Raw genomic sequence first — 19,426 nt, 5'->3', positions numbered from 1 at the left:
AGTTAGGTAACGTCTTTTACTCTGTCTCAGCGTAGGATACAAGTATGGGGTGTTACATTTAGTGGTATTAGAGCTATAATTTAGTCAGTTCTAAAACGAACCTAGCGAGAGTACGAGTCTAGCTATACATGCCATAACTGTATATTGATAGTGTGACGACTTTTGATGATTATAAATTATGTTTTTATATAGTAAATGGATCTTGATAGAGCCACAACGGATGACGTGAAGAGTAACACGCCAACTCCCGCTGAAAGGACCGCGCCAGTTGAGAGTGAGGCCGTGACTATGGGCCAAGGCAGAGGGGCTAGAAAAGCCTATCTCTAAATGATGGATGCTTGGTACATAGAGTTCGTTCGTGCGAACCCGAACACTCCACCTCCCCTACCTCCTCTACCTCCTCCGATTCCTCAGTATGTCCCGATAGCTCCACAAGGCGCGGACGTGTTTAGGAGAGAGAAGCCTCCAGTAGACAAGATCCTGAAATAAGGGGCCGAGAATTTCGGGCTAACATAGATGACGATTCGGAGAAAGCAGAGTTTTGGTTAGAGAATACCATCAGAGTGTTTGATGAACTATCGTCCATGCTTGTGCAGTATTGCTCTTACAAAATTTGGCCTACCAGTGGTGGAGCACTCTCGTGTCTATGGTACCGAGAGAGAGAGTAACTTGAGAATTCTTCCAGGAAGAGTTCCGAAAGAAGTATATTAGTCAGAGGTTTATAGACCAAAAGAGGAAGAAATTTCTAGAGTTAAAGTAAGGCCATATGACAGTAGCGAAATATGAACGTGAGTTTGTGAGGCTTAGCAACTATGCACGAGAGTATGTATCTATAGAAGCCGCCATGTGCAAGAGGTTTGAGGATGGCCTCAATGAAGATATCCGAGTGTTTGTTGGCATCTTAGAGCTATGAGAATTTGTAGCACTTGTTAAAAGAGCCTGTAAGGCCGAAGAGCTAATTAAAGAAATGAGGAAAGCGGCTTTTAAGTCACGAGATACAAAGAAAAGAAAGATGGGGAAGTCACATCAGTCCTCATAAAAAAGATCAAGAAAGTTTATGACCTGATCGAATACTTCAGTAGAGTTCTCGAATAGAAACAAAAACAAACAGAACATGGCATCTAGAGCCCAGACCACTTCTGTAACGAGTGTCGGTAGTGCTCAGCCAAATAGGCTTGAATGTTCACAATGTGGTAGGCGTCATTTCGGCGAGTGCCGATGGAATGAAAAGGGTTGTTTCAAGTGTGGATCATTAGAACATTTCATCCCAGATTGTGCCGAAATGGAAGAGATAGAGAAACAACAAGAAGGGAAGGAAGTAGTGCTCCTTTGAAGGGTAGATCACAAAAGAACCCTGGAAGTGGGACTAGTGGTAGAGGCATGCCAAGAGATATTGCAGTGAGGTCCGAGGGCAGAGCGCCTACAAGGGCTTACGCTATTCGTGCCCGAGATGAGGCAGAGTCTCCCGATGTGATCACAGGTACTTTTTCTATCCATGAAATATCTATTGTTGCTTTAATTGACCTGGGGGTCTACCCATTCTAATATTTGTATGGAATTGATACCTCGTATGAACATGATAGTAGAGTCAACTGAGTTTGTGATAAAAGTATCCAACCCTTTAGGCAGACATGTACTTGTTCATCAAGTGTGTAGAAATTGTCCTTTGATAATTAGAGATCATTGTTTTCCAGCTAACTTGATGTTATTGCCGTTTAATGAATTTGATGTAATTCTTGGGATGGATTGGTTTATTTCTCATAGTGTTGTAGTGGACTATGGGAGAAAAGTTATCGAACTGAAATATGAATACAGGAATACCCTTCGGGTTGGACTAGATGAATCGGATAATTTTCCTGTAATAGTATTGTCTTTAACTGCTGAGAAGTATTTGAGAAAAGGATATGAGGCTTACCTAGCTTTTGTGTTGAATACCCAAGTGTTTGATTCAAAGATTGAATCAGTACTAGTGGTTTGTGAGTTTATAGATGTATTCCCGAAAGAGTTACCTAGATTACCACCAGCTAGGGAAGTTGAATTTGGTATCGAGTTGGTCCCTAGTACGGCACCTATCTCGATCGCTCTGTATAGAATGCCCTCAACAGAGTTGAAAGAATTGAAAGTACAACTGCAAGAGTTAATGGATAAAGGTTTTGCGAGACCTAGTTATTCACAGTGGGGCTCACCAGTGTTGTTTGTGAAAAAGAAAGACGGGTCGATGAGGTTATGTATCAACTATAGACAATCTAATAAGGTAACTGTGAAGAACAAGTATCCTTTGCCAAGGATTGATGATTTATTCGATTAGTTGAAGGGAGCCACGATGTTCTCCAAGAAAGACTTGAGATCTGGTTATTATCAGTTAAGAGTTAAAGAGCAAGATGTACCGAAGACTGCATTTCAGACAAGATAAGGGCATTATGAGTTCTTCGTCATGCCCTTTGGTTTGACTAATACCCCCGGCGGTGTTTATGGATTTGATGAATTGCATTTTTCGGGCGTATTTGGATAAGTTCGTAGTGGTTTTCATTGATGACATACTGATTTACTCGCAAGATGAGGGTGAGCATGCAGAGTATTTGAAAACGGTTCTGCAAACTGTAAGAGATAAGCAGATTGACGCTAAGTTCAGTAAGAGTGAATTTTGGCTTAAAGAGGTTAGATTTCTAAGACACATTGTGTCGGGTGATGGAATTAGAGTTTACCCAAGCAAGATCTCAGCTATTGTCGAGTGGAAATCGCTGAGGAATATGACTGAAGTTTGAAGCTTTTTGGGATTGGCCGGATATTATAGACGGTTTGTAAATGGATTCTCTATGATAGCTACGCCGATGACTAGGCTACTACAAAAAGATGTTATGTTTGAATAGACAAAAAAGTGCCAACAGAGTTTCGAGAATTTAAAGGCTTTGTTGACCGAAGCCCCAGTGTTAGTGCAACCTGAGTCGGGCAAGGAGTTTGTGATATATAGCGACGCCTCCTTGAATGGTTTGGGGTGTGTGCTTATGTAAGAAGGCAAGGTTATAGGCTATGCCTCAAGACAACTTAAGCCACACGAGAGAAATTGCCCAACCCATGACTTGGAACTAGCTGCTATAGTGTTCACATGAAAGATTTGGAGACACCATTTGTACGGTGAGAAATACCGAGTATTCACCGATCATAAGAGTTTTAAGTACTTGATGACACAAAAGGGGTTGAACCTACACAAAAGGATTATAAGTTGATTATCGACGACCACCTGGGAAAGGCGAATGTGGTCGCTGATGCATTGAGTAGAAAATCATTATTTACGTTAAGAGCATTGAATGCCAATTTGGCATTGTTAGATAATGGTTCAGTTCTGGCAGAGTTGAGAGCTAGACTGATGTTTCTGCAAGAAATCCATGAAGCCCAGAACAGTGACAAAGATTTGCGGGTTAAGAGAACTTAGTGTGAGTCGGAAATTGAATCAGATTTTGAGATTGGTACTGATGGATGTCTAATGTTCAAAGATAGAGTTTATGTACCCAATGATAATGAGCTTATGCAAAAGATTCTGCGAGAAGTGCATAGTGGTTGTTTGTCAGTCCACCCAGGTAGTGTGAAAATGTACAATGACTTGAGGAAAGTGTATTGGTGGTCGGGGATGAAAAGAGACATTTCAGAGTTCATTTCCAAATGTCTAGTGCATCAGCAAGTGAAGGTTGAACACCAAGTACCTCTAGGTCTACTTCAGCTATCACGATCCCCGAGTGGAAGTGGGATCAGATTACCATGGATTTCGTGACGGGTTTTTCACTAACCCCAAAGAAAAAGGATGCGTTTTGGGTTATTGTGGATAGGCTAACAAAGTCAGCACATTTCATACCAGTGCGTACCGGCTACACCCTTGAGAGATTGGCTGACTTATATATTTTCGAGATTGTGAGACTACACAGGATACCCTTGTCAATTGTTTCAAATAGGGACCCAAGATTTACCTCGAGGTTTTAGAAAAAGTTACAAGAGGCTTTGGGAACAAAGTTGAGTTTCAGTACGGCATGTCACCCGCAAACCGAGGGTCAGTCGGAAAGAGTGATTCAGATTTTAGAAGACATGTTGGGGTGTTGTGTTCTCAAATTTCAAGGTAGTTGAGAAAGGTACATACCATTAGTTGAATTTGCCTACAACAACAGTTATTAGTCAAGTTTGAAGATGGCACCTTATGAGGCATTATATGGGCTAAAGTATTGAATGCCCTTTTATTGGACCGAGCTTAGAGAAGGTCAGATTCACGGGGTCGATGTAGTCAAGGAGACTGAAGAGAAAGTTAAAGTGATTCGTGACTGTTTGAAGGCTTCTTCGGATAGATAGAAATCCTATGCGGATTTGAAACGGAAGGAGATCGAATTTCAAGTTGGTGATCGAGTATTTTTGAAAGTATCCACGTAGAGGAAGGTTCTCAAATTTAGTAGAAGAGGCAAGTTGAGTCCTTGTTTCATAGGACCCTATGAAGTTACCGAAAGAGTAGGGCTGGTTGCCTATCGATTGGCTTTGCCATCAGAATTGGAAAGGGTTCACGATGTGTTTCATGTATCCATGCTACGTTGGTATAGATCAAACCCTTCACATGTGATTACGCCAACCGAGGTTAAAATTTATCCGGACATGACTTATGGCGAAGAGCCGGTCAAGATTTTGGCTTGGGAAGTCAAACAGCTAAGGAATAAGAGTATAGCACTTGTGAAAGTTTTATGGCATAGGCATGGAGTCGAGGAAGCCACATAAGAACCCGAGGAGACTATGAGAGATCAATACCCAAACTTATTCACTGGTAAGATTTTTGAGGACGAAAATCCCTAAGGGGAGAAATGTAACAGCCCAATTTAGAATCTAGTCGGAATAGTGGTCTCGAGACCACAAATTCAATGTTAGAAAAATTATTTTATTATTATTTTGATGTATTAGCATGTTTTTTAGAGTACGTGAAAAATTTGGTGAGCCAATTTTAGCGTTTGGAAGCCTAATTGAGAAAAAGGGCTAAATCGCATAAAGTGAAAAAATCCTAAATTGATAGCCAAAGGTGTTAAATAACTAGAGAATAAAAATTTCGAGTCTTTAAAGGGATTCCTAAGAGCTTGGCCGGCCATAGGGAACAAATTGGTTAAAAAGTCAAAGGTTTAAGTGGTTTGGTGACTTAATTGATTAAATAAAAGAAAGATGATATCATCCTACATCCCCATTTCTTCTACACTGATTTTTTCAGCCATTTTTGGGGGTTTTGAGCTTCAAAAATTTCAGCAACTTATTACTCTTGCAAGTAAGTGTTTTACATACTTTTTCTTAAAGAGTTTTGCATTTTTGAGACCCTTGAAGCATGAGCATTCAAATAAGAGGTCTATGTTGCAAAATGATTAAGAGTTTAGGGTTTGACTATAAGAGTATTTAGAGTTTTTTTGAAATTTTATGAAAGAAAATGAGTCTTGGGTGTCTATTAAACAACTTTTGTGAAAGGTGTTAACATGAAAACACTTAATAGGACTAATTTGCATAGGTTGTAAAATAGATAAGAAATGTATGAAATAGTGGGAATTTGGAGTTTTTATAATAGTCAAAGAGGTTCGGCTAGTTTTGAGAAATAAAAAAATCGACAAAAATCGATTTTCGGGCCAAGGGGTAAAATGATCATTTTGCAAAAGTCTAAGGGCAAAATGGTCATTTAGCCCAATTGTGAATTGTTGAGTGCTTAGGTTGATAAAGTGACTTAACAAGTGAATTTTGTTATTATAGATCAAGAAATACCGAGTCTGAACATAGACCGAGAGAAAGCCAAGCAAACAGACTAAATCGGCTAGTCGCCACATTTTGTAATCCGAGATAAGTTGTATGTAAATAGTACAACTACATAAATAATATATGTATTTAAATTGTATTGAAATTATTATAGCATAAATTTCTTGATTTTGGAAATGAGAAAATATGATGAGAATAGAGATAGTAGAATTCTCGATTGAACCATAGGAAATAAATCGGATATTCATGCCATGACGTTTGGGTCACTTGTGTGAGCTAGTGTAAGACATGTCTGGGACATGCATCGGCCACATTTTGAGAGCCAGTGTAAGACCATGTCTAGGACATGGCATCGGCATTGAGACGAGTGCTAGTATAAGACATGTTTGGGACATGCTTCGGCCTCGAGATGTAAGCCAGTGTAAGACATGTCTGGGACATGCATCGGCTACGAAAGGATAGTCAGTGTAAGACCATGTCTGAGACATGGCATCAACTTGAGATATGATCTAGTGTAAGACCTTGTCTAGGACATGGCATCAACACCTTACCCTATGCTTGAGGCTTATGTAATATTCGGTAAAATTCTGAATGGTTCAATGGTGAAAGTTATGTTCTTAAGCTCACGAGGAAAGTATAACCGTGTTGTGAGTGGTATAGGTATCTAATTGGTATGTACGAGATATGAGCTCAATATATAATATGTGACTCGTATGAATGGTAATGAGTAAGTTATGCTTATGCCCACCTTGGTGTTATGAGCGTGTTGACTATTGATAAATTGTTGTTGTATACTTACTTATTTGCAACTTATTATGTTTTATGCTTACTCCCTCTCCTTTCTTTTTTTTATAGTGCCGCCTAGTTAACTCAAGGATCAAAGGAAGTCAGAGATATCGATCACACTATCAATCGAAGCATTCGGTATAGTTTGATTTATATTTTTGAATATGGCATGTATAGAGGATTAGACTTGTGTTTTGTGTGCTTGTAATTTGGCTACATGTGTTGGCTTGGGATAAATTCCTCATTTTGTATTAAGCCTTGAATGATGGCTAATATTCATTTTGATATATGCAAATGGTGTTATGTTCATGGGTAAGTATAATGCACAAATGAAATGTTGTCTATTGTGGCTAATTTTATTGTATAAAATAGTCTTGTTCTGGTTTTGGTTGCTTCTGTGTAGGTTAAGGAAGTAAGGGTGGCAAAGGAGCTAGGTAAGTAGCCTAATTTTTTCCACATGGGTAGACACACGGGCGTGTGTCTAGGCCGTGTGTGACACACGGCTAGCACTATGAGCGTGTTGTCCAGTCGTGTGTCCCCTGCACGTAAAAATTTCAAGTCAGTATGCATGATAGTAAACACAATGGCAGAGACACGACCGTGTGTCTCAATCCTGTGAAGGGCACGGTCCAGCATACGGATATATGTCTCGGCCGTGCAACCCTTAAGAAATGCTAACGTCAGAAACAGAATGTCCATGTTTTTTTACGCGACCTAGGACACGGGTATGTCATGGTAGTGTGAAGGACACGGGCCAGGCACACGGGCGTGTGCCAAGCCGTGTAAAAACCCCTGTAGGTGTGCATTTAAAATAAATTCCACACAAGTGGAGAACACGGGCATGTCCCTGTATTGCTAAGGCCGTGTGAGCCATACGGGCCAACCACAAGACCATGTTAAATTGATCACACGGGTCTGTTGCCCCTTCTACACGGGCGTGTGCCCCTGTGTCAAATTTCATTTTTCTAAAGTTGACTAAGGAATCTGAGTTGTTTTCGAATGATTTTCGATGGATGTTTTAGGTCTCGTAGGCCCATATTAAAGACCTGTTGATAAGCTTGAGAAAGTTTTAAATTTGCCCAAGTCTTGGAGACTCAGAATTGATAGTAAGCATGAGTTTAAGTTAGGTAACGCCTTGTACTCTGTCCCAGCGTAGGATACGGGTATGGGGTGTTACAATCATAATCAAAGTCTTCAGTAGACCACATATAATAAAAGTCATCCATGACTTTATGCTAACCGACTCTTTGGTTGATGGTACTTTAGATTCCTTAAAAAAAAGTTAGACGTGTTATTTAGCAAAATAAATTGAGAATCGTAACTATAACTACAAAATTCATAATTATTCTTTTAAAGTTAAAAAATTTAAAAAATCGATCTAGTGATGTTGCCTCCACGGCAACGGTGCCAACAGCTTTACTGTCTCTAGACGTACTAATGTCCAAAGTGTGAATATTGCAATAAAATATAGAATTACGATGTGGTATATGCAAGTATACAGGTCTAGTTGTAATATAATTTTACAACAAAGTGGGTGAGTACTCTGAGGATCTTACCCAAGGGAGGCGATTGCTAGATCAATTCTAACCTACACACTAAAAGATCTAATTAGTACTTTAAATTCAGTTATATTACGAAGAATATAAAATAAAGGATTTTTGGTGTTTTTATAATAATAGTAAAAATAAAATAACATAAAAAGATAAAATTCAAGAGATTAAAAATGAAGAATAAATCAAATCTAATTATGGGTAATTAGCTCATTTTGGTAATCTCCATCAACTGTCGTTTTAGGTTCCTCGTCAATTAAATAGTCGCTACTTTAGCAGGATCTTCCGATCTTCAACTAACATAACGAGTCAACAAGTACTACTTATCTTTCGACCTCACAGTCCAAACTAGTTTAGGGTTAAGGTGTTCACAAATGGGCAATAGCAATTTGGGGTTAATTCCCACCTTGATGACTTCCCGAGGTTGTCAGGCTAGATTTGTCTCATGTTCTCCCTTTCCCAAACAACTGATCATTTGAGTAACCCTACAAAATAGTTAACAGATCATACATCTACTCATTAATCCGCCATAGAAGGATTAGTTTCTCATGGCGTTCATAAACAATATATAATCGATGTAAAGAGAAAGCATGCTAATAAAATCGACAAGATAGAGTAAATGAAAGAGCCTAGTTGTATTGAGATTAAGCACAAATCCACAGAGTTTGAATGATTCCACAATCCAGATCTCTTGAAAGAAAACAACAAATAAATAAACTAAACTTTAAAAACCTAAAAAAGAAAGAAAACAAAACTAAATCTAAGGGAAAAAACTAGGTTAATGAAAAGGCATTCATAACATCTGTCAAATGAGCTTATTTATATAGCCTTCAGATGGTCGTCGTCCATAAACCTAGGTTAGTTGACGTTTCTGAGCTTTAAGTTTAATTGTGCGGACCAAAACGCCCCTGCTTCGTGTTTAATTTCTGTCCCAGAGTCAATGTCGAGACACACCAGGACCTGTGTCGCGACATAGAAGTTAGTATGCTCCTTCTTAGGATATCTTCAGGGGTATGTCGCGACACTTTTAGTCAGTGTTACGACATCAAATGCAATTTCATCCTTTCTCCATTCTGCTCTCTATGTTGCGAAATCGGACCTCCCGTGTTGCAACATAACGTCCAGTATCAACTTAAAATGCCTTCTGATTATCACTGTACACTTATGAAATTTTTAGCTCTCCTTTAGGCCTGGCCCTTAAGGTCAATAAAAGATTCAATTCGCACATTTTTTTAAATATAAGTAAAACTAAAGAAACTTAACTAAAATATAACATAAATGCTTGAATTCAGATTCCTTAAGTGCGAAAACTAGTTTTAATCTGCTACACTGAATTACGACAGATTATTGGGGTACTATAGCTTTGAGATTTGAGCTTTCAAAGCTAGCCACTTGCTAAGTGATATTTTCAATTTTTCTATTTAGTTTACTTGAGATTACTTGTTGATAAAATTTGTTTGAGTTATATGCTTATGTCGTGGTTTTATGTTGTAATCTTATAGCAAGACTTTTGATTATATTAGAGCTTTTAATGGACTTTTAAGTCCGTAATTTTTACATTTTCCACATAAAAATTTGTCTCGGTTTATTATTTTTGTGATTTGTGGTTTATTTACTATAATCGTTGATATATTGTGCTATTAAGTTTGCAATAACTATAAAAATTGATTTTTTTGAGATTAAAAGAATATTGATTATGTTTCCACAATGTTTTGTTGGATTCGGTTTTATCCCAAAAAAAATCTATCCAAAAGATCAATACTTAATTCAAACCCAACCAAAAGATCAACAAACACTGCTTATGTTGCAAGAAAAATTGAACAATACACCAACCCTATTTTCTGTGTAACTTAAACAAGTAATATAGAATATAAAAAGTCAATCACCAATTATTAAAAAGATTATATATTTGCTTTCCTCTACTTATGAGATTACTGAGTATTAAAAAAAAATTATGGGATGAAAATAATAGTTAGGGTTTACGGTGATATAATTGTGAAATAGAAGTTAAACTCGCGTAATTTTATAATAGCGAAGAGTTTTTTTTTTTAATTTTATAAAATTTAAATTAATTTTAAAAAATTTGACATGGCTTAAAGTATCTATTTAAAAGAAAAAACCTTGAAATACCCCTTTTAAATAAAAAATATTTTAAACAACAATTTAATCCTTTAATATTTATAAAAATTCATTTAGAATTCGTTGATAAATCCTGTAGTTTTGTTGGTGGGTGATGAAATTAGTAGTTACAACCGGAGAAAAAGGACTTTACTAGGAACCCAATAATTAGGAAATAATAGAATAAGCCGTAAATTAATTTATCATTTGATAGGGTAGGTGCAAGCTAATTGTCCCAAAAAGAAACATCTCAAATCCATTGTCAAATTCAATGCTAAAAAATTATTTTATTAAAAGTAAAAGGTAAAACCAACCCAAATAATGTCTTTAATATTGGTATTTTTGTTTCGAAATTTTACATTTGCTTCTGCCTTCTTCTTCTTTTTCCCCCAAGAGATCAATTGCTACGTCCAACTTTTCAATTTTGAATTCTGCAACATTTTTTTCCTCTCGAAAACATCACCGACTATAAATATATATATATTTACAATCGTATGTTTATTTTATTTTTACAAAAAAATATTAAACCATAACTAAATTAGATGAGACTAGGCTAAGTCATCCCAGAATAATTATCATGCAATGATAGGAGGATTTCATTTGACAGTTGCATAAAGATATATTTACCTAACCGTCTTGAGAACGCCATTAAAGCTAACCTATTAGTTACTTTGTCCTTTCTAAAAGTATGTGTAACCTTAACCATCTAAGAAAATTGTAATAGATTCTTAATGGCTTGTATCACAGTTGTAAAATGTTGATCAGTTACATTTGTTTGAATCACTTGAATAACTTCAGTGCTATCTATTTTAAGAACCGATATTTCAAATTACTTAAAGACCTTTCAGTGTACCCTAAAGTTCAGCATCAAGAACCGAATAGTAGTTAATATTCCTTGAGAAACCAACTGTCCACATCTCAGGTTATAGATATTTTTGAATACAATTATGAGAAATATTAAAAATGAATATCTATAAAAGTTAGTTTTAGATTGAGGGTATGTATATTTGTTGGCCGGAGAAGGAAGGAGAAATTAACAAAAGTGAAGGGCATGTCCTTACTTGAGAGGTGAAAACCCCCTGATGCTGATGGAACAACCTCTCAGGATTTGTACACTTTGTTTTTGTACCCTTCCAATATGGGGTGCATGCAATTTGAATTGTGCCATTTATTACTTCCTACAACCATAATGGAATCTGACTACGACCTATGTATATGTCTTAATTTCTTTTAACTATATATATTTTTACTACAGTGGTGTATGTATGACTTATGTTGGTGGGTATGGAAAATATAATATTTGGAGAAGGATAAATCCAACAGAGGATATGGTTCAGGGTTAGAGCCAGTGCATGAAATGCAGGTAGCCTGAGGGCTCAAACTTTCATTTCAAAAACAAAGAAACTTGTCCTTATGCATCAGACTTGAAAGTTGCAAAATCATACATTTTTCCTTCCTTTCCTATTTCCCTTTATTCGTTTTTACGACTTCAACTGTCTCAATGCCATATTTTTTCAGATTTTCCATTATAGGAGATATTGGAAAATAAATATATCATTAAAGCACTAAAATAAAAGCATGTCTTCTATGGATTCTGTTGTCATTAGATGCTCTTTCCTTTTTTCATTTTCGATAATTCTGCTGAAATTATATTTTTGGCCTCTCTTAAACCCTTTTAGCATAAAAGATTTTCATTTTGATCCCCTTACCGTTTATTGTTTTTTTTTTTTATCTCGGCCTTCAACTTAACTCAATCCCTACAATTATTGAGACCCCTTTTCCCTTTTTGCAAAAGAAATGATCCCAAGTTTCAATAGGTCAGACAAATAATGACAGAGTAAAACAGAGCAACCCAAAAAAAAAACCAAACTATTGAATTTCTTACTTTTATTCAACTGTAATTTTACGTATAATTTGATTGGTAAAAAAGTAGTAGTAAATGACAAGAAACTGAAGAGGATTGAAGGAGAAAATATACATATTATGTTAAGGAGAAAATTATTTCAAGCGGACATCGTTCATATCAAACCAGATTTGCTTGAAAACCTTGATGATGAGATGATGATATTGATCAGAATTGAGAGAGAGATAACAGGCAAGCAAATCTTCCAAATCCTTGGATGCCCTGATGTTGTTTTCTATGATCATTTCCACCATCGACTCCCTGAAGTCTCTCTGAGGATCAAACGACGATTTCACCACCGCCAGACTATCCGACAAACTCCTCCTTGAGCTGCCGCTTGAACTTGACGACATGCTTTTCCGACCATGTCCCTGAATTCTCCGGTTTCCGATTTTCGGTGAATTTATTCTCATCCTTACGCCTGGGGAATTCACTCCAAATTTCCTACCACCACTGCTTTTCTTGTTCTCATCACCTTCGAATTTAACTGAACTCATACCATACTTGGTTGCTTCGTTGCTCTTCTTCATATTAACCGGCTTGGTTATGATCCGAGGGAGTTGAAGTTGAGACAAGTTGTCGAACTCGTCTAGCTTGTCGGATTTCTTAACCAAACACTTGCAATCATCATCCTTAGCTTCCGAATTCATGAGTTTGCAGCTACTGGAGACCATATTATCGAACGATTGAGTAGTGAGAATGCAGTCAGACCTGAATTCGTGCGGCGAAGAGCTGTCGTCAGAAGAGGAAGAAGCTGAATATTGCGGTGGAGAATCAGGCTTAGTCCAGAGTGTGGCACGGTAGCGACAGCCGGAGGAAACAACCGTATTTCTTTTCCTGGATCGTTTCTGAGAAGATTTTCTGGGTGGGTCAGAACCTGCAGAATTGGTGTTTGCATGAGAAACATAGAAGCCATCACTGGGGATAAGGTCTCTAGTGACGTAGTAAGATTTTCTAGGATAAAAATGGTGGGGTTGCTTCAGTTTTGATGAAGAGGGAGATATGGGGTATTGTTTTTTCTTGGAAGGATTATTGGTAACGGTAGTATTGCCATGGTTTCTACCTTTGCCCATGTCTTTAAGCTTGTAAAACCAGGCATTGGGCATCATATCAGATAGCCTAAACCTGTAATTGCCCATCAAACTTGTGTCTTTGTAATGGGAAAAAGATGGGAGGAATGAGAATGAATTTGAAGGAGATTGGAGGGTGAGAGAGAGAAAAAGAAGGTTGGAACAAAGGAAAAAGAGTGGGGTATTGTATTAACTGACTTGGGCTGTTGTTTATGATCACTAATCACCAAACAGGGAACAAATTTTTATAGACGTATCATCAGTACCATCCTTTAATTTCTTATTCTTTCCCAACTTTTTCATTTAAGGAACTTTTTATACGGGCCCTAGCATCTATGTTTTTCGTACTACCATTACAAAATCAGTGGTTGGTTTATGTCTTCTAATCAATTACCCATTATGAAAATCTTAAGAAAAATAGCTTACTTGCCCTAACCCTTCTGTAAAAAGAATAGGATGGTGTTGGTGTTGGTGTTGGTGTTGGTGTTGGTAACAAACTAATAATTTGTTTGTGTTATGTTCCAAAACATTATGTTTTAATCATCTTGTGTTAATATCTGTATCTAGTATTGCCAAATTCGTGGTAGTATAGTCTTGCCCTATCCTTTGTTAATATCAATTACTCATTTGCCTAATTCATGTGTTGTTGAGGGATTAGTGTTGTGAAAGAAAAAGGAAAAATAATCCCCCACCAGTTGTACTTGAAAAGAGAGAGAGGGTGGCGATGTAAGTTATGAAGAAAACCCCCCACAAACTCCATATCTGTAGTAACTGCCACGTAAACTAGTTAACGATGGGAAGGGAGTGGGGTGAGGGTGCAGACGAGAATTGCCTTCTCCACCTCTGCTCTACGTTTATAAAGCTGTCCAACATATTTACATTCATATTTACTCTAAGTTGCTCTAATTCTTTTTTTTTTACTATACTTATTTATTAAACACCTTCAATCCGATTACCAATTCGGTCAATTAAATTATTAAAATGTCTTTCCATAATTAAATAGGTCATAGTATTAAGGAGTAATTTAGTCTTTTTGTTAAAAAAATAAAAATATGCATATTTGAATCTCCATTTATTGGATTAATAAAACTTTAAATTTACCACTCAATTAAAGTTTGTTTTATGTATTTTTATATTAATATACAAATTGCTTACAATACCATCATAAATAATTATAGCGCATTTAATATTGTTAACATAATATATTTATGTGTTCAAATTTTATTTTACTCATAATTTAATCTAAATTTTTTTATTTTAAAATAATACATATTTCATATGTTTTTATAATTAATTAGTTTTAAATTATAAATTTTATTCTTTATTGTATGGTATTTTTAAATACATATTTATATTCTAAATTTATTATTTTCATACACATACACATATGATAGGATTTTTAATATTTTTAATTTATTTTTTACATTGTTTCAATATATATAATGTTTTAGTATATATATATCATTTATACTATTATTTAAGCCTATATACATTTGTGATCATCCTAATGAAATTTTTAAATTTCACTTATATGTTCCTTATATTTAATATATATTCCAAAAGAAAAAAAACATATAAAATAATTTTAAAATAATTTTAAAAAAGTTTAAATTTTTTGGAGTACAGATCCATGACTTGGTTTTACTATTTAAAAATGTCAAAATATTTTAAAAATAATTTTTATGTTAAAATATATTTTTCATAATTAAATTTAAATAAGCGAATGTTTTCAATTATTTAATTTAAGCACGAACTAAAATAAGTTGAGTCAATCCAGTGAAGCATTTTAGCCCCCACTTTAATTCGCTTTCGGGTTTTTAGCAATAGATTAAGAGCAAAATGGAACCAACAAAAGGAAATAAGAAACACTCAGAATCTGAGTTGAAGGAAAAAATTTATGTAAAAAAAATATAGGTATCTTTTAAATTAATGATAGAATTTTTAAAAGGAAGGAGTAACTTTTAAAAAAATTAAGTAAAAAATACAAGCTATTATAGTAAGATTTCAACTCCGTTTATGGAGTTGATACTTTCCACCACTAGTATACCTGGGGTTCAGATTTACCATTAATTCCCATCATATATAATTGTTTTATTTTAATTACTTCTAATTTGTTAGCTTTAGTCTGAATTGTATTAGTTCTTAGTGTAAGTAAATTTAATATCGTATATAGTATTAATATGTCAGTAACAATAATAATACAATACAATGCAGTAGCAGTAACATAACAAAATACTTGTAATCGGATAAAGTTAAAAATTAGAAGAAGAATTTCGTCGAGGCTTGTATAAACAATTTCTTTAAGAAAGATTCGTCCTCTCTTCGGTGCTTTGAGTAACATAGGACGTCTGTCTCCTAATATACAACAACAAACGATCACAGTAGTAGCACAATAATAATGATCAATCGAACACAATCTTGCATTTTTCTATTACCAAGAGAAATGAATTTAGAAGGAATTGTTTTTTTATATTAATAGTTTTGATGATATATTTTTGAAATCTCCTAACTTGAAGGAGAGGCAATGAATGAAGAGATTTATTGAAAAATTAATAGACATGAGTAAATAGAGACAATGAATGAAAAAGTTCAGTATTAAACCAAGAGATACATTTTTTTATAATGTACAATTGTATGGAAAAATGCAATATTAAATCAAGAGATACAATTATCATTCATCACTCAATAATTATTTTTCAACACTTAGTCTTTTTGTGTTATAATAGTTTAATTCTACTTGGTGATTACTCGGATAGTTTATTTGTGATAGTTTGATACTATGGTTACTCGAACTTGTATTTATAAATGTAATGTACTTGTACTTGTTACACTTCAAAAAGAAATTACATAATTTTTTTAGAAGAATCTTATTTATCACTAATAAACCAATTGTTATTTTTCTTATTTTTTTACAACTGAGTTGGTGCCACTAAATCAAATGATACCAACGTTATCGACAAAGTTTTAACTTGGTTGACAATATTGTTATTATGTCACAACAACTTGGAGGGTGTGTGTTCAAATACACCTAAGCAAGTGATATCTTCTACTTTAAAGATTGGGGGGGAGGGGGGTTATGAGTAGTAGATATATACACATGATGCGATTTGAATCTAAATCATCACAATCTTTATTATTTCAACTTTACCATTTTCACCAAAGTCACGCTTAATTTTATGTAATTTTTTTAAAAAAATTTTACATATATTTCTTTACCCACATGATGGGCCTAGTATTATATAAAGGGGTGTTTGGTGTTTGATTGTTTTCTCGTGCTATGATTCATTGGAATTTGATTGATGGGAATGTAATTATTAAAAACAGCTATTTAAAACGTTTTGTATATATTGAAAGTATTAATAGGATATGATTTTATCAAATTTTGATAGAATCCGTTACATGAATTGTAACTCCTCCTCAAACTTGGCCTAGACGGTAAGACTAAATTCAGAAGATTACATTAGTCACCAAAATGGCCTAGTAATGATCGGAGTTTTATAAAACAGTTGTTTAAGGCATTTGTTTATTTTTTGAAGAAAAACTTAGCATGTTGTCTTCATTTTACTAAAACATAAAATTTTCCCAATAAGCGATGGAATTTAAGGTTTACTTAGTAAAAGTCGATTTCCAATTATTATATACTTTTCAAATCTCATTTACATAACTATGTAACGGAAAAAGTGATATTTAACATAAGTTTAATGGAAATAGATTTTTATACATGATAAATTACTAATCCATATTTCAATAACCTAAAACAAAATAAATGTCATGCATGCTGAATAAATACAAACTTAAGTTCCAAATACTAGAAATTATAATATAATGTCTAAATTACTTTTAATAAATAAAAAAAATTTCAAGCTGAGCCCTTCAGACCACATCCTAACCTGGTGTGTTATCTATAAAGATGGAAATTAAATGGGGTGAGCTTAAAAAAACTCAGTGTGAGTCCAATCACAAGAAAATCAATGTAAAATAATAGACAAAACATGCGAAATAATAGTTCTTTAGAACAAACACATTCGTATAGCAAGTCACCATAATGGTTTTATAGATCAACACATCACTATAGTATTTCAGCATCCACAGTTTTGTATTCACATCCTTATTTATGGCAATGTGATTGTAGTATATCAAAAGAAAATTCCTACCCAACTCCGCTGCACACTTAATTGGAAGTTCACCTAAAATCATCCATCCTTATACACCAGGTTCTGGATAAACCACCACTTATTTGCTGATAAACTGCAACTTTGTTTGTAAAAAAATTTGTGGGTAAACCATCAATAATTTTAGATAAAAATGTTGGCAAATAAACTATCACTGGGTTGTGGATGCACAACATATTTGCAGATAAATTGTCATTCTTCCTCCTTACATATCATCCTACCTCATGCAACGCAATATGTCATGCTTTGTAATAGAACAATTCAACGCTAACAATAGACATGCTTAACATGTATTCAATTCAACACTAGCAGTAGACATGCTTAACATGTACTCAGTAGAGTGGTAACAATATTAACACTAATAGTTTATCAGTATCGCTTTTACAGATGGCATGTAATATTCACTTATCATGCGATGTAACAATAGCAGTTTAGTTAGAAAATCACAAATTCCAGAATAAACACAATTTCAGGGGCTTAATCGAGCGAATAAAAAAAACTCTAAAAATAATTCAAGGAATATTCAAGAAATATTCGAGGACTAAACTAAACATGTCATAAATTTCTAGGCAAAATCGTAAAACAGGGGTCACACGACCATGTGGCCAAATCGTATGAATGGGCTAAAACCATGTGGAAAGGTTACACAGTCGTGTGGCCGGGCCATGTAACAGACTGTGGTTGTGTCAAAGTTAAAATTTACCCTACAGGAAGGACATGACTGTGTGGTAGGCCGTGTGGAGGAGCTATGGCCATGTGGTTCACAAACTAGCCTGGAGTTTACAAGGGCATACCATGTGAGAGACTGTGTGGCTCTAATCCTACAAACGACCACTGGCAATTCACTTGGGAAAAGACACACACCTTCTACTAGGGTCTGATTGATGTTCCTTATACTTGATTCCAGTCTAACGTACTTAAATCTGATTCTTCAACAAAAAATATACATTATTAACGATTGATGTCAAGATTGGCAAGATTATCAAAAGATTTGGGCAAGAACCATAAAATATTGATTAATCGAATGAAAGATTTAAGTGGAATAACGATGTTACGGAATTATGAGTTCTACTTATTAAAACAAATGCACTTATCGATCTTTGATGAAAATACAAGTGCTATTGTTGGCAATTTCAACAACCGGTAAAGAAACGAGTGAAGGGAATGATTTAATTTGAAAAAGAAAAAATAATTGACAGTAATAGAATGAAAATTTGATGTAACGAAAAGGAAAAGAAAAGAAAGAGGGAAAAAATAAAAAGAAGAAGGCAAAATTCTAATAGGAATTGAGAAGAAGCAAGATGCCAAGTCTAATTAGGAAAAATGATAGGATAAATACCTAAGGTTTGGAAACCTTAAGGGGCAGCATGATAATTTACCTAAGGCTGCCGAATAAAACGAAATACATTTGGGGGCAAGGAGTGGCTCACACTTAATATCACAAGGGGGAAAGCTTACCTCTTTAACCATTAGGCTTGAAACTTATTTCTTGTTAAGTTTTATCTTTGACCAAATATATTTTAGATGTAGCTTTTACCCTAGGTTGCCAAAAATAAAAGGAAAAAAAAAGGGAGGAAGAGAGCTTGAACTTGGGTCTTTAGGGAAGAAACATAAAACTTAACTATTAAGCCTAATTCATTTCTTTGTTTAACCATTTCAATTAACCCCGTATATTTTGGGGCGTGATAACTCACCCCTCCTTAAAGAAATTTCATCCTTAAAATTTACCCAGTTCAAACAAATGAGTACATTGTTAATGAAATGTATTTTATGGTTCTTATGTGGCCTTCTCAATGCCATGATTCCGCCACAAAACCTAGACAAGTGGGATCTGTTTCCTTCTCAAAACCTTTACTTCATGATCTAGAATTTATATGGGTTCATCCTTAAAGGACAAATCCGATCTCACATCAATCTCTTCTATTAGTACAATATGGAAAGGATCAGATCGGTATCATCTTAATATGGAGACTTGAAAGACATTATGGATTTAGTCTAGTTCATGAGGTAATTCTAATTGGTATGTCACTGGACCGACTCTCTTAAGGATTTTATAAGGTCCAATGAACCAAG

General features: G+C 34.9%; 1 protein-coding gene across 1 annotated transcript; it reads right to left on the bottom strand.

Annotated features, from left to right (window-relative positions):
- Positions 1-12,078: 12,078 nt before the first annotated feature.
- Positions 12,079-13,459, bottom strand: LOC107896753 (transcription repressor OFP1). The gene has a single exon (XM_016822018.2). It carries the CDS (start codon positions 13,248-13,250, stop codon positions 12,207-12,209), a length of 1,044 nt encoding a protein of 347 aa, XP_016677507.2. The 5' UTR covers positions 13,251-13,459; the 3' UTR covers positions 12,079-12,206.
- Positions 13,460-19,426: the final 5,967 nt, after the last annotated feature.

This window comes from Gossypium hirsutum, chromosome A10, assembly GCF_007990345.1.
Source record: "Gossypium hirsutum isolate 1008001.06 chromosome A10, Gossypium_hirsutum_v2.1, whole genome shotgun sequence".
NCBI classification, from domain to species: domain Eukaryota; kingdom Viridiplantae; phylum Streptophyta; class Magnoliopsida; order Malvales; family Malvaceae; genus Gossypium; species Gossypium hirsutum.
The sequence above is the reverse complement of the archived record's forward strand: the minus strand, read 5'-3'. Positions and strand labels throughout refer to the sequence as shown.